The 16191-nt window shown below is 37.7% G+C and overlaps 2 protein-coding genes across 6 annotated transcripts; one reads left to right on the forward strand and one right to left on the reverse strand.

Moving 5' to 3' along the window:
• Nucleotides 1–205: 205 nt before the first annotated feature.
• On the reverse strand, nucleotides 206–7691 carry THAP5 (THAP domain containing 5). Of its 5 annotated transcripts, none has more exons than XM_003318743.7 (3): nucleotides 7482–7691; nucleotides 3816–4008; nucleotides 206–3088 (listed from the first exon to the last, which is right to left on the reverse strand). In XM_003318743.7, the coding sequence occupies exons 1-3, from the start codon at nucleotides 7559–7561 to the stop codon at nucleotides 2174–2176; spliced, it is 1188 nt and encodes a 395-aa protein (XP_003318791.1). In that variant the 5' UTR covers nucleotides 7562–7691; the 3' UTR covers nucleotides 206–2173. The 5 variants fall into 5 exon arrangements, with proteins under 5 accessions (XP_003318791.1, XP_016801153.1, XP_009452258.1 ...); XM_016945664.4 differs by having other exon boundaries at nucleotides 7091–7658; XM_009453983.5 differs by having other exon boundaries at nucleotides 3938–4008; nucleotides 7482–7619.
• Nucleotides 7692–7794: 103 nt separating this feature from the next.
• On the forward strand, nucleotides 7795–12837 carry DNAJB9 (DnaJ heat shock protein family (Hsp40) member B9). Its single transcript, NM_001279946.2, is given in 3 exon segments — nucleotides 7795–8094; nucleotides 9707–9933; nucleotides 10887–12837. Coding segments are annotated over 2 exon segments (672 nt in total). The 5' UTR covers nucleotides 7795–8094; nucleotides 9707–9716; the 3' UTR covers nucleotides 11342–12837.
• Nucleotides 12838–16191: the final 3354 nt, after the last annotated feature.

The following is a 16191-nucleotide window of genomic DNA, read 5'->3' on the forward strand; positions in this document are numbered from 1 at the left end:
CATCCCCAATTCAAAAATCTGAAGACTGAAATGCCCTAGTGAGCATTTCCTTTGCGTGTCATGTTTGTTCTCAAAAAGTTTCAGATTTTGGAGCATTTTGGATTTTCAGATAGTCAACTTTTACTTATAATTTATTAAAGAAATAAAGCTAGTTTAAATTTTTTCTGAGGAACCTGTAACTTTCAGAAAATTACAATGTACACTGTTGAAACTTAACATATCATTACTTTATTGTGACTCAAGATTATTTTCATCTGTATTATTTTAAATTAAGTATTTGCAAAATGCAACATGGGAATACTTCATAACACTGTAATAACTCTATCAATTATCTCCCCATAATTTATGCAAAAATTTTAAGTTTTTCCCCCATTGTCACCTAAGACATTTCTAATCTTTTATAATTAGTTGACTCACTTTCATATAGTACCAATTAATATTAGCCTAATGAAACTAAGTCAAATATGGCCAAAAATAATCATCATGCATTTACAAAACAATATTATTTGCCAGTCAGAGTCAACTTTTATTGAGCACCTCCTATATTCCAGAACCAAAAACATGTTTGTTCCTTACAAAATTCTCAAAGCCACCCTTTAAGGTAAGTAATAGTACGTTCTACTTAACAGATGAAAAAACTAAGAATCAGACTGATACAACTTCCTCAACATCATAGGCAGAAACATAATTATACTGACTGCCAATTTTAAGAAAACATCTATTTGTTACATTTGTATCATTACTACAAAATCTTTGCTTTTACAGTTTTCTTAAAATCATGTGAATATAAACGGTATTTTTATTTACATTACCATTACTTCTCTTTTCTAAGAGAAATTCTTTGTCTCCCTAAGATCATGACCACTTATGTATAATTTCTTGCTTATAAATTTTAATAAAATATACATAAGTGGGAATGTACAGTATTAAGTATTACTCTATTATTCTGGAATTTAACAATGAATAAGCACATATTTTAAAGGCCACACCTACTAAGAAACAGATACAAACTGTAATTTCTAAAATATATTTAAAATTAACCTCATTAAAATTTTTGGTTTATAAGTTTAACTGTTTAAATACAGAAAGTTTAGCTTAGATGACTATGTATTTGATGGTTAGCCACATATAAGTTACCGAAATACATATTCTTTCAAGTTTGAAGTACCTCTCCTAAGAACTGGGCTAATGGGTGGTTCCTTAGTTTAGTTCAACTGGAATAAAATTATAAAAGTTCTATCTTGGCCAGGCACAGTGGCTCACGCCTGTAATCCCAGCACTTTGGGAGGCCAAGGTAGGTGGATCACCTGGGGTCAGGAGTTCGAGGCCAGCCCGGCCAACATGGTGAAACCCCATTTCTACTAAAAATACAAAAATAAGCTGGATGTGGTGGTGTGTGCCTGTAATCCCAGCTACTCGGGAAGCTGAGGCAGAAGAATCACTTGAACCCGGGAGGCAGAGGCTGCAGTGAGCCAAGATCAGGCCACTGCACTCCAGCCTGGGTTACAGAGTGAGACTCCATCTCAAAAAAAAAAAAAAAAAAAAAGTTTATCTTCCTTTCTATTACAGATAATATAACTGTAATATGTAACTATAGCCAAAAGGTCAAAGACCACAGAATTCAATAAATACTGAAAATAATACATGGTTAATATCATCAAATTCTAGCCAACTTCTAGTATTAAGTATATATTATCTTACAGACAATGTGTTCTAATAGAAGTATCTTAATAAAAAGGGAAGGGACTATAAATAACCAGACAATTAGAAATCCAGTAAGTGCTTATTTTACAAATTAGGGACTGAGGCACAATCATAAGTAACTTGCCCAAGTCATATGCCAGTGGTAGAACCAGGACTGATTCCTAAACCTGACTTCTAGTCTGTGCTCTTTGAACACTTCTTTGTTTTCTCATGTTATAACTGAATGCTTCTATGTGCTAAATTTTAATTTGGAAAATTATCAAGTAATAAAACTGCTTTTCTCTCCAGCCCAACTCTCTGGTTTTTCTTAAATGAGTATTACAAGAATAGGATACAGTTCATAACTTTACAACACTCTCATAGGTTCATTAAGATGAGAACTTTATACAGGAAACAGTTCACTTTACATGTAGTTTGGTTTGGCTGGAAAAAGCTTATTTAACAGCCATAGTTTTAAAACCTAGTTATTCTATATCATAGTGACTTCATATGTTGTAAAATGGTTTTCTATAATCTTGACGTTTTCTTCAGATAGCCAGTTTTCCTGCTTTAGCTGCCTTATAAGAGCTTCCAAAGACTTCAATCTACCTAGAGTTTGTTGCTCTTTTAACTCTAGAAGAGTTATCTTTGAATGTAGCTTAGAGACTTTCTGCCAAAGATGTTCCTTATTTATATCTTGTCTGCAGTAAGAATGTTCGATTTGTAAAACTTCTGTCCCATAGTCTACATCCTTATACAAGGAGTCTTCAATGTCTGTGTCTTCCATTTCCGTGGTTTCTTTTTGTGCAGATATAAAAGAATTAACTGAGGGTTTAGAATTTTCAGCAGGTACAAAAATGGCAATAACAGATTCTTTATTTGTGTTTAATTCTTCAACTGTTTGATTAATTGTGCTGAATAAGAATGGATTTTCCTGTGCTGACTTTATTTCCATTGAATTACTTGTAAAGTTTGGATTAGCAAGATGACTGGTAGTTACTTCAAGAACTTCTTGAGTTTCCAAAGATTGATGAATACTTTCTGAATTTGAAGTTGTCAAAGTAATAGTTGTAGAATTTAGATTCTCAAAACATGTGTGAAAACCACCTCTACCTGTATCTTGGTTAACTGATGTTTCCAAGATAGATTCTGGTTTCCCAGTATGTTGTTTAACTAGATTAAGAGTTAACATGTTATTTTGTATACTTCCTGTTTTGGGAGCTGGTGGCTTTACCAAGGAAGATGAATGAAGTAATTCTGGATGTTGATGGGGCACATCTGTGTTAACTATATTTTTCTTTGTCTCATTTAATACAAATGATTCTTCTGACTTGGCTTTTGGGCATACTTCTTTCTCATCTTCCAAGTTTTTCTTCTGGGATTTTTTTTTAGAAGGGTCTTTTCCCTAGAAAATAATATTTTCATGTTCTGAAAAAGATGACTTTTATTGGCTCATTATGCTAGTGCTATTTAATTATAATATTGAGTAGTACACTGGCCAAGCAAATTTATTTAGTTAAAAAAAAGTTCAGAGTATATATACCTTAAAGTATTTTCTAAAAAGCATTAATCCCATTCAATATACGGCAGAAACATTTCAGATCATTCAAAAGACTAGTATATTGGGAGGCCAAGGCAGGCAGATCAACTGAGGTCAGGAGTTCAAGACCAGCCTGGCTAACATGGTGAAACCCCCATCCCTACTAAAAATACAAAAATTAGCCGGGCATGGTGGCAGGCGCCTGTAATCCCAGCTACTCAGGAGGCTGAGGCAAGAGAATGGCTTGAACCCAGGAGGCAGAGGTTGCAGTGAGCTGAGATCGCACCACTGCACTCTAGCCAGGGTGACAGAATGAGACCTTGTCTCAAAAAAAAAAAAAAAGTATAAAAAATAAAACTCATGAACTTGTGTTAATAACTTAATAATGTATATCTCTTGCTTCTCTTAAGCTGTGCTTCATGAGTTTAATTTTTTAAATTATCACTTTTAGTAAAAGCACAAATTAGTGCTCCCTTTTTTCCAAGTATCTGTTTACCCAAGTTATAGTTCCCTCTTACTCTCCCACCTGATCACCTGCCACCCTGAAATCTGCCACTCTGCTCAGCATTACCCCTCTCCCATACTGCAATACCTGATTGTCTTCAGGCAAAGAAAATATTGTTGGAACTGCAGTTTGTTTTAAATATCGAATACCCCATCTGATGTCAAGAGAGTCAGGAGTAAAATGGTCACTACATAGAAACTGGTATTTACTGGGAACCCATGAATCTCGCTTCATATTCTTTAACCACTTTTCCAGTCTTTCTTTGTCATGTAGAGGAAATCTGGAATTTAAAAAAAGAAGAAGAAAAAAGGGAAAACTTTGCTATATTTTTACAATTTTGCCAAATTCCAACCCTATATATCTGGGTAACCTATGCATCAAGTAAGTACTACAAGAGGAAGGCAACCATCCCTACCAAATAAGAGCATCTTCATGACAACTAGTACCATTATCATCTCTGCAGTAAGAGGCCTAAGATGTAAGACATGTAGCCAAGGCTCTTATCTGATAAGAGCTGAACATAATTCAGAGTCCCTTCAAGTAAAATATATGTGTTCCTATAAAGGACAAAATCTATTTGTATTTTCTATGGATTATGTTCCATTTTTATATTGCTGTACAGTTTGCCTAGAACTAGAAAAAAGGTTTGTATAAATTATAAATTCCTATTCAAATGTATTTCATAATACCACCACATGTCAAATGGCTTGTTGTCTATAATTCAAGGCAGTATTAAGCTTTACAATCTTATTTATGTTAATATTTAAAAAATAAGATGTTATTTCAAACAAATGATTTAGCTGAAAGAGTACTGAAAATATTCTCTTTACTAGCATCATCTTTAATTCTATCTATAAGTAATCTAGTCTAATAGTACTACACTTCTATAACCAATGAACTGGGAACTCCAAATTTCAAGTTCTGAAGGAGAAACTGATAGAAGAAAAGAATGGAACATGTTAAAAGGCACAGTCTCAGATATTTTATATGAAACAAATCAAATACAAATGGCAAGACAGCGCTGTATACATTTTGTTCCTGTACCTGACAATAACCTGGATTTAAAGTTGGTGCTAACATTACAGTGTATGGCAGAATTTGATAGAAAATTTTTCCTATCAATCTGAAAAGGTTTGGGTCAAGGTATACAAAACAATATTTGAAAATGGTTTATATTCCATTTGGTACTTTTCCAAGAACACAGTCCAAGACACCACATAATTTCCTGTTTTTAAAAATAGTAACAATATAAGGTTTCTCATATAAAATGTAGCTGTTATACATTCCCTTCCCGCAATCCCAATCATTTAGCTTATGTTTTGTAGTAGCATCATTTTTTCCCCCTAAATTCTGATAACTTTTTAAGATGCCATGGAAAGTCTGGGTACTCTGTAAGATATAACTTTTAATCCTGATATCCTCATACGGAAAAAAATCAGATAAACTACCTTTGGAAATTCCAACCACAGAAGCAATATTAATCATGTTTTAAAAATATTTTAACTTTACAAATATTAGGTTGTAAGTATGACAAGCATAACCAGAAAAGGAATTTTAAAAGCAGACAAATTTTCTTTTAGAGGACCTGACTTCTTCTGGCCATTGGTAAATTCATTTCTTTTGTTACAACTGAAATGAGAATAGGCCTTTTACAATAATGCTTTTTACTGTAAATTCATGTATATGGATGCTGTTTGCAAATTATTTCCATTGTACCTATATGCTAAGTTATCAACTCATTAAAAAAAACTTTGTGAATATCCTTATTGTTTACTGGATTGTATTGCTTCAATAGGTAAATCTCTAAGAAATCTTGATCATGTTTCCTCAATAAATTATGTCTTTATATTGGTTCAATTCATTTGATAATTTTGTTTCATTGTCTTATGTAATTCCCCAAAAAGCATAAGATAATCACAGTACAAACTGGACACTATATTAACTGAATTCCCAAATTCATATACATTTAAACTACAGTTTGCTGTAGTGTTAACATGAGCAAATTCAATTCAAGTTTGACGCTACTGGAGAATAAAACTAATTCAATTTTTATTTTGTGGATTACACAAGAAAATTTTTTAAAAACCCTAGAAATAATACGACTTTTACTAAATTCACATTTTCAGTGAAAAAAATCTTTACAATTCACTTGCATTATTTTTTCCTTCCTAAAAAGTTACTGTAAGGTCCACAAAGTTTAGTTAAAAATTTCAGTGTGGAGTTATACCCCATCTCCAATATCAAAGACCAAATAAATCTGGGAAATACGGGGTTAAATCAAGTTCAACATGATCTTTTGCTACAAACATTCTCAGAGAGAGAGCCATTAGTACAGTAGTATTTCCCTATAAACTGAAAGTGGATTAGATTGTTTTCCTCCCCCAAACATCTCTTTGCATCTTGAGGCTGGGCTTCAAGGGAGACAATCCTGGAAATATTGCCATGGATTGTGAATTACTCGGGGTTATCAGTTTTTTTTTCTTTTGAGACGGAGTTTCGCTCTTGTTGCTCAGGCTGTGGTGCAATGGTGTGATCTCGGCTCACCTCAACCTCCACCTCCCGGGTTCAAGCGATTCACCTGCCTCAGCCTCCCGAGCAGCTGAGATCACAGGCATGCGCCACCACGCGCGGCTAATTTTGTATTTTTAGTAGAGACGGGGTTTCTCCATGTTGGTCAGGCTGGTCTCAAACTGCCGACCTCAGGTGATCTGCCCGCCTCAGCCTCCCAAAGTGCTGGGATTACAGGCGTGAGCCACCGCGCCTGGTGGGGTTATCAATTTTTTTTTCCATTAATTAAAATACTGGAAAGCAGCCGAATCATTAATGAATAAGTCCTTCAGGTCTAAAGTAAAATGAGCACAAAACAACTGCTGAAAATCTGAACCAGGTTAGATCTAAATGAATTGTTTTTAAATACAAGAAAAAATGGAAATGCAGTATTTTAAATATGTTGCTTTTCATGTGTTATTAATCATGTGAGTACTATTAACATCTCCACGTTATAGATGAGATATGTGAGACACCAAAGCTTAAATACTTTCCAAGAGGTCATTAAGCTACAGAATAGTGGAACCAGGATCTAGCATTGAAGCCTGGACCCCTAATTATTATACGACACTGCTTGTCTGTACTTCTGAATAAAAATCAGTGCTTCAGTAGTTTGATGGAAGTATATCGTGGCTCTAGTAATTCAGAGTAACAGAATAAAACCTTGTTCTCCGCAGAGTATCTACAGCCCTAAGCAGAAGACTAGTTTATAATTCTGGCTCTGACACTAAACTTTCAAGGTCGGTTACCTAATCATTCCGGGCCTCAGTTTCCTCAGGAGAAAAGTGGGATGAAATTATACCTATGCGACCTACCTCGCGGGGGGTGTAAATTAACTTTGCGTGCACCTTTCCACTTCGCAGGTTTCACGTATCTTAAATGGTGGTTAATGTTGTTCAATGAAATGAGATCACGTGAGGTGGGGAAAAGACTGAAAACCACAGAAGCCCGCGCAAACTTTACTGTTTTAACTGTTAACACCCAAACAGGCTCCTGGGCCTCGCCACCAGCCCGCAGTCCTCGCGCAAGAAGGGCATTGCTAGCTAAACTGAACTAGCGCCTTCCCTCCGTCTTGCCGCGGGCGACGGGCCACGTACGGAGAGCTGAGGACTCACTGGCAGAGCGGACAGGAGACACCCAAGCCCAAAGGCCACAGGTCCAAGGCCTCACGGCGAGGCTGACGCTTCTGCTCCAGAAACAACTTACGGATAAAAACTCAGCTTCCGGTCTTTATTGTTTCGTCCCCGGCGGTTCTTACAACAAATCGCTGCGCAATAGCGGGGCATGACTCGGGTGAAGCCCCTAGAGACCGGGGCCGGCGACGGGTGCAGGTCGGCCCTCCTCACTGAGGATGCGCCACAGGTCCAGGCCTCTCGAGCCCCTGCGCCTGCGCTAGCATCTGCCGGGAAAGCCGCCTCGTCTGTCGACTCACTTCCGCCTCCTCCGGTTTAAGCACCGCCTTTTCGGGGGTCGAAGCCGGAAGTGGCGCACAGCCCTAGCAGCAACAACAGTTTTCCACGTGCGCGTAGGGCGCCGGGATCACGTGGGGAGGCAGAAGCCAATGGGGAAGCGTTTCGTGTAGGTCTTCTGAGGTGGTGGCGCCAGCGGCTACCTACTGCCTGTGAGGAGCTGGCTGAGAGGGGACTGGGGGCCGGCGGGGAAGGAGGAGCGCTAGGTCGGTGTACTACCGAGATTAGGGCGCGTGCCAGCTCCGGGAGGCCGCGGTGAGGGGCCGGGCCCAAGCAGCCGACCCGAACCGATCGTCAGGGTCGCCAGCGCCTCAGCTCTGTGGAGGAGCAGCAGTAGTCGGAGGGTGCAGGTGAGGGACGAGGCCGGGGTCGTGGGGAGGGGAGTTCGGAGGGTCCCCGTAGCCCAGGCCTGTCTTTGTGAGCTGACTTGGCCTCGGTGTCCGCCACGGTCGCCGCAGGGACAATGGGCTGCATGTTTTTGGCCGAGAGAATGGAAGAACGGAGAGAGCCGCATCACAGAATCGTGTTTTGGGTTGTGGCGCTGGCTTTCACGGGCGCCGGATTAGAGCCCGGGTCTCGGGCAGCTTCTGCGGCGGGGCCTGGGCGGGCAGGGAAAGTGCCAGTCGCCTTTAGGTGAAGGTTGGAGGGTCCAGCCCAGCCGCCCACCGAGGCTGGGCAATAAGGCACGGGCTGCGGGCTGGCGGGGCCGTCTTGGGGATGAGAAGTCTGTACAATACAAAACTAGTCTGCTAAAAAAAAAAATCATTAGATGTCCACCTTGAGACCGTGGAATAACGTCTGCTGAACCAGTGAGGCGCCTCCCTGTCAGTTTTAGACCCGCCCTTTGACTAGGGAGCAACCTGCAGTTGACGCAGCGTCCATGGGACACACTGTTGTGTTCCTTAAACCGAGAAGTGGTTCTTGATTCTTGGTACCCGTGACTACGAGTAACTCTCTGGAAATAAGTTATCTACCTGCCTGCTAATTACTCTCAGGAAAGGCCGCTGGAGAGGAAGCCGGGCAATTTCCTCAAACCGTAGTGTTTTTCGTCAGCCTTATTATGGCATTATAGGTTACTAAGGACTCTGGTGGTCCCGTATTCAAAAAACAGGATCCATCCCTTCGTTTTGAATCTCAAGTCATTGAATACATATTGTCAAGAATTCTAAGTTAACATTTCTTTAATGGTTTAAAGGTAAAAGAAATATTTTAACTACTGAGTTTGTGAAAGTAAGAATCTGCCTTAACCACAGTACAAACTATCAAAGTTCATTTTTCTGGCAGCTTTAGCAGAAATCTTAAATTCTGTTCATCATGAGTTTTAAACAATATTTAGCCATGCTTCCTGGTTAAACATTTGGGATCTTACATTTGGGAAAAAGACAACATTCTATTGTATTGTCAGTATTAGTATTGTGATATTAAGATTCTCTATTTGCAGTCCTTGGCTCACCTGCTGAAATGAAAGCTGAATTTTTGGAGCGAGATTAATACTAATTTAGATATACTGGGCTATTTACCTTGGTGCTCCACCTTTTTTTTTTAATGTTTTTTTTTTCTGTGAAGTTAAATACATTATTACTTTCAGGGTATGAAGTCTTGAAGGGAAAGTTGGGATCTTATATTATTTGGTTTTCTTTTTTTTTCTTACAATGCTTGCATATGGTGAATCTTCAATATAAACTGGTTAAAAGTCAGTTATTGATAATTTTCTATCTCCTCTGTGTATGCCCAGAGTATTAGTAGACAGACAAAGCCAAGAATTATTTTTGTTCTCAATAAGGTTAAGCCAGTTTGAGAGTTATAAAACTAAAAGTGAAATTACATGTGGACAGGTAATAGATACTGTATGCTTACTATTTTGATACTGCATTAGGTTTACCTTGTGTTGGATTTCTTTTAAAAGAAAAAAGTTTTAAGATTAGCTCCATCCATAACATTTTTTTTTCTTTTCTGTTTTAGGATATTAGAAATGGCTACTCCCCAGTCAATTTTCATCTTCGCAATCTGCATTTTAATGATAACAGAATTAATTCTGGCCTCAAAAAGCTACTATGATATCTTAGGTGTGCCAAAATCGGCATCAGAGCGCCAAATCAAGAAGGCCTTTCACAAGTTGGCCATGAAGTACCACCCTGACAAAAATAAGAGCCCGGATGCTGAAGCAAAATTCAGAGAGATTGCAGAAGGTAAATAAATGACAATCTCTGAAGTGTCATGGGTATTAACTAGTAAGGAGAATGATAGCTAAGAAGTGTTTGTATTTGAAGGTTTTGTGGAGATGGGAGGTGGAGTGGGATTTATGTATAAATATTGGGTGATTCTCTGAGATTATTTTCTTATCACAGATGCTTTGATTCCTGAATAAATATATGAAAGAATAATAGATAATTTTATTGGTATACTTATCTAAAAATATTGAAAATCTATTCTATATTATTTATAAGATCACTGTTGCTTCTATGACAAAAAAGAATTTTAGGTACCCAAAATTCTTATCAACTAACTTACGAAACAGAATATTTTACATTTTAAACATTAAAGACTTAAAAATTAAACTAGACTCTAAAGTGCTTTATTCACTTGATCTGCTTTTCAAAGCCATATTTGTCTTCAAAGAAAAAATTGAAACAAATTTTGACTTCAGACTAGCTCTAAAACAAATTGCACCTGCTGAGCATTCAGTAATTATTGTTGGATGGAGGTAACTGAGTAGGGAGTTAGAATTAAACAGTTTACTTTAGTAAGGAGGTGCAAAATCTTAATTCCTATTAATTGGTTATAGTTGATGGTTTAATTTTTTAATGCAATTAATGATTTCACACGAATAATATGAAGATTAAAGAACTCTGATTGTTGCCCACGTTTATTTGTAGTAATGGTAACATTTAATAACTTTATTGAGTATTACAGATGGCATTGTGCCAACTGCTGATAATACAGCAGTTAATAAGACAGTTTCTGCCTGATTTTATAATTTTGATTAACTTGATGCTTATATTTGTAGTGTTTTGCTTTTATTTCTGATGCGAAATTCTTCCCTAAAATAATAGTATTCAGTTCACTTGCTTGAAGAGATTTGAATATATGTAATTTTGAATATTTTACCTTCAGTTACTAAAAATATTTTTGTCACTTTCAGCATATGAAACACTCTCAGATGCTAATAGACGAAAAGAGTATGATACACTTGGACACAGTGCTTTTACTAGTGGTAAAGGACAAAGAGGTAGTGGAAATTCTTTTGAGCAGTCATTTAACTTCAATTTTGATGACTTATTTAAAGACTTTGGCTTTTTTGGTCAAAACCAAAACACTGGATCCAAGAAGCGTTTTGAAAATCATTTCCAGACACGCCAGGATGGTGGTTCCAGTAGACAAAGGCATCATTTCCAAGAATTTTCTTTTGGAGGTGGATTATTTGATGACATGTTTGAAGATATGGAGAAAATGTTTTCTTTTAGTGGTTTTGACTCTACCAATCAGCATACAGTACAGACTGAAAATAGATTTCATGGATCTAGCAAGCACTGCAGGACTGTCACTCAACGAAGAGGAAATATGGTTACTACATACACTGACTGTTCAGGACAGTAGTTCTTATTCTATTCTCACTAAATCCAACTGGTTGACTCTTCCTCATTATCTTTGATGCTAAACAATTTTCTGTGAACTATTTTGACAAGTGCATGATTTCACTTTAAACAATTTGATATAGCTATTAAATATATTTAAGGGGTTTTTTTTTTTTGACAAATTCAACATTCAACGAGTGGACAAAATGCTAATTATTTCCCTGATTAGGAAAGTTTCTTTAAAAAACACGTAATTTTGCCTAGTGCTTTTTCTCTACCTGCCCTTGGGCTCACTAATATCACCAGTATTATTACCAAGAAAATATTGAGTTTACCTGATTAAACTTTAAAAGTTAATTGTAGATTTAAATTGTGTGAACCTAATCATTTTTGCAGTGAAACCTTTACTAATTCAGAGTTGCATGTTCTATGACATTTGTGACTTGCGTTGCAGAGTGTACATGAAACTGTATAATTGAGTCATTCAGTAAAGGAGAACAGTATCTTGGTTAATTGCTACTGAAAGGTTGAGAAAGGAATGGTTTGATATTTACCACAGCACTGTGCCTTTCTACAGTAGAACTGGGGTAAAGGAAATGGTTTTATTGCCCGTAGTCATTTAGGCTGGAAAAAAGTTGAAAACTTAATGAAATATTGCCAAGAGATTGTTATGTGTTTGGTTCCAGGCTAAAAATGATTTTGTAGTGTTGAAATCATAGCTACTTACATAGCTTTTTCATATTTCTTTCTTAGTTGTTGGCACTCTTGGGTCTTAGTATGGATTTATGTGTTTGTGTGTGTAGTTTATCCTCTCTCTCATCTTTATCTAGAGATTGACTGATACCTCATTCTGTTTGTAAAACCAGCCAGTAATTTCTGTGCAACCTTACTATGTGCAATATTTTTAAATCCTGAGAAATGTGTGCTTTTGTTTTCGGTTAGACTTATTTCTTTAGTTCTGCACTTTTCCACATTATACTCCATATGAGTATTAATCCTATGGATACATATTAAAACAAGTGTCTCATACAACATTGTATGTGAGAGAAATATAAATATTTACAACCTGATATTCGTTGTTGTTTTATTGTTAAAAGTTTATTATGCAACTCTGGAGGTATAGAGGGCATATAAGCTATGGGACATATGCTGATCACAGGCTATATTCATGAAGTTACTTTTGACCAACCTGAAAACTGATAGGATTTTGTTTGTCATTTGGTAATTTCTACTGCATTCTTACCATCCTTCTCTCACAAATTTTGATAGCTTGAAGATCTTTTTAATTATAATTTTGTTGTATTTGTTTCCTAGGAGCAAGTGTTCCTGCTGCCAGTTCTTTCCTCTTTAGGCGTGATTGAGAAAAAGCAGAAACTTTACATAAAGCTGTATTTCTTAATCATCTTTAATTTGAAACTTAAGAAAATGAATTTATTCTGTTATATTTATGTAACTTATTTCCTGGAAGTTATATCTACTAGTTTTGTTTGATAATAATAAAATTAGCTATACCTTGAATTTTGGGCTGAGGATTATCTGTAGCCTATTTTTAAAAAAATCAAGTTTTGAGACATTCCAGTAATATATAAAGCAGAAGAGTGTGGCTTGGGAGATAAATCAGAAAAACCACAATCAGGATGTCCTGGAGAAGCTTTAAGGATTGGATTTGGGTGAGGGTGCAGAATTCATTCATATTAATTTATTGAAGAACTGCATTGGAAAGCTCTGCTCTTTGCTACTCCCTCCAGGTAAACAGTTGTTAACAAAAGTAACTTTTTCCTCAGGCAAGGGACTAAACAAGTCTTGAAAGAATGGGGTTATTTGGGGGAAGACTTACCCATTGAGGGTATTAGGGTGTGAGGTGAAGGCAGAGTAAAGGTGAAGTGAATTTTCACTTGAAGGTCAAGGGGGTGCTGGTGAGAAATGGCAGCACTCCCAGAGTAAAGCCTCCTTATGTTGGCTTGGTGGGAAACAATTTCTCTGCATGCAGACCACATACTCACCTGTGGGTACCTGTTGGTTAAAAAACCCTGACAATTTAGCCGGGTGTGATGACATGCACCCATAATCCCAGATACTCTGGAAGCTGAGGTGGGAGGAGTTGAAGGCTGCAGTGAGCTATGATTGGCCACTGCCTGACAATTTACTGAGAACCATCGCTTCTATTCAAAAAGGAGGTCTAATGCAGACACAACTGCTGAAGAAACTGCTTTTCTCAGCTATCTGTGCAATTTGATCTAATCCTTCATAAACACATGCTGATGTCCAAAGAATGTCAGACATTTAAGGAAAACTGACAGCTAGGAAAAGAAGCCCCAATGATTAGCCCTGACAATGTAATTCAGAGATTGAATTTAAGATTCTAGTATCAGATTTTTTTAATAGAATATTGCATCAACAGATAAGGACAGTTCTTGTCTTAACCTGCTTACTTCAGGATTTCTTTAATGATGGTGTCAGAACAGATGAAGTAATGTGAACTTACATTTGGTTTACATTTACATCTAACAACCAAAGTCAATGGGAGGTAACAGATGTGTGGTACATGTGTTTCCTACCATGCAGGCCTACTTTTTCCTTTGAAATTCATATTCTTCCTCATATCTCAACTTTGTTACTCAACTCCCTCGCAAACTTCTCTCCAGAGGTTGCCCTAATGTGGAGCTACCTAAATTTATTGTGCAGTTCTTTTTACTGTTACTCATTATGATACACCGTAACTGGTGAGCAGGATGGTGGGGGTGATTACATTCTTATGGAAAAAGACAAGCAATAACCATATGAATAAATTATAAACTGATAAAGTATGGAAAAAGAAAATGTAGCACAGGAGAGGAGAATTGTGAGGGCAGGCAGGTTGAGGATGTGTTGCAATTTTTGACAGGATTGTCAGTGTTGGCCTCATTGAGAAGGTAAATTTGAGCAGATGCTTGAAGGGAATTGTTTGTACCGAAGGTGGAAGCATATGTGGGAAGTTGTAGGAATGGCAAAGAAGTGCGCATAACTGGAGGCCAGTGAGCAAACCAGAGTAGAAGGAGATGAATTCATAGATAAGAGGGGTTGAAAGCAGCCCTACAGATCACCTAGGGCCTTGCCAACCTTTGTAAAGGATTTGATTTTGGAATGTGATATGGTGGCTGAGCTTGGAGCAGATAAATGACTTGATCTTTAAGTCATTTTAAAAGGGTCACTCCACCTGCTTTGTTCAGAATAGACAGAGGGGCAATGGTGGAACAAGGAGAGAGTTTGGAGGCTATTTCAGTATTCTAGGATGAGAAATTGTTGCAGCTTGTGCATTGCATGAGGGTGGCAGCAGTGGAAGTGGTAGGAAGTGGTTGGATTCCAGATGTATTCTCCAAGTACAGCTACCAGGATTTGCTTATGGATTAGATGTAGGTGTGAAAGACAGAGGAGAAAACTGATTCTAAGCTTCATGTTCTGAGTAACTGGAAATACAGAGTTGCCTTTAAGATGGGAGAGGCTGCAGAAAGAAGACATTTAGGAGGAAAAATCAGAAGTTCAGCTTAGATATATCAAATTTGAGATGATGAGTAAATGGGTGGAGATATGTCTGAAGTTTGGGAGAGAGAGTGAAGCTGGAAATATACATTTTGGGATTGTCAAAACATGTGATACTTAAAACTTTGAGAGTAGATGAAATTACTGAGGGAATGTGTAGAGATATAAAGAGCAATTGAATTACTGAGTCCCCTGGTACTCTAAAAATACAAAAAGAAGATGAGGAGCCTACACAGGCATCTGATAAGCAGCAGCCAGTGAGTAACGAGTTCTGTGTCTTGGAAGGAAGTGAAATAAATATATCAAGAAGTAGAAAGCGGCCGGGCATGGTGACTCACGCCTGTAAACCTAGGACTTTGGGAGGCCGAGGCAGGTGGATTGCTTGAGGTCAGGAGTTCGAGACCAGCTTGGCCAACATGATGAAACCCTGCCTCTACTAAAAATACAAAAATTAGCCAGGTGTGGTGGCAGGTGCCTGTAATCCCAGCTACTTGAGAGGCTGAGGCAGGAGAATCACCGGAATCCAGGAGGTGGAGGTTGCGATGAGTTGAGATCATGCCACTGCACTCGAGCCTGGATGACAAAGTGAGACTCTATCTCAAGAAAAAAAAAAAAGAATAGAAAGAAGTAGAAAGTGATCAACTTTGTAAAATACTGCCACTAAATCCAGTAAGATGATGACTGAGAACTAACCATTGTTGTTTTTAGCAATACTGATATCAAAAATGACCTGGATGCCAATTTCTATCAAGTTTTAGGGGTGAGCCTGATTGAAGCAGGTTTAAAACAGAATGGCAGCAAGATTAAGTGCTCTTAAATCATTTGACAAAACATTCGTGGACATAATTTTTTTTTTTTTTTTTTATACTTTAAGTTTTAGGGTACATGTGCACATTGTGCAGGTTAGTTACATATGTATACATGTGCCATGCTGGTGCGCTGCACCCACTAACTCGTCATCTAGCATTAGGTATATCTCCCAATGCTATCCCTCCCCCCTCCCCCCTCCCCACCACAGTCCCCAGAGTATGGGACATAATTTTTATCATGGACTTTTTAGTAGAGTATCAGCTATGATTCAATCCATGTAGCAACAGCTTATTCTTCAGAATGATGTTCTGCAGGAGTAAGAAGTATGCTATGAAAAAAAAAAATCATGTTTAAATAGATTTGTGAAATCTGGGTTGGGATTCAAACCTTGCTAAATATGTTTCTTTTTAGGTGAGTGCTAGGGTCTGAATGGTTATGCCCTCCCCATATTCCTATAGTATTAGTAGATAGGGCCTTTGGGTAATTAGGTCAGGAGGCAGAATTCTCATGAATGGGATTAGTGCCCTTGTAAAAAGGGCCCAA

Source organism: Pan troglodytes, chromosome 6, assembly GCF_028858775.2.
Source record: "Pan troglodytes isolate AG18354 chromosome 6, NHGRI_mPanTro3-v2.0_pri, whole genome shotgun sequence".
Lineage (NCBI taxonomy): Eukaryota > Metazoa > Chordata > Mammalia > Primates > Hominidae > Pan > Pan troglodytes.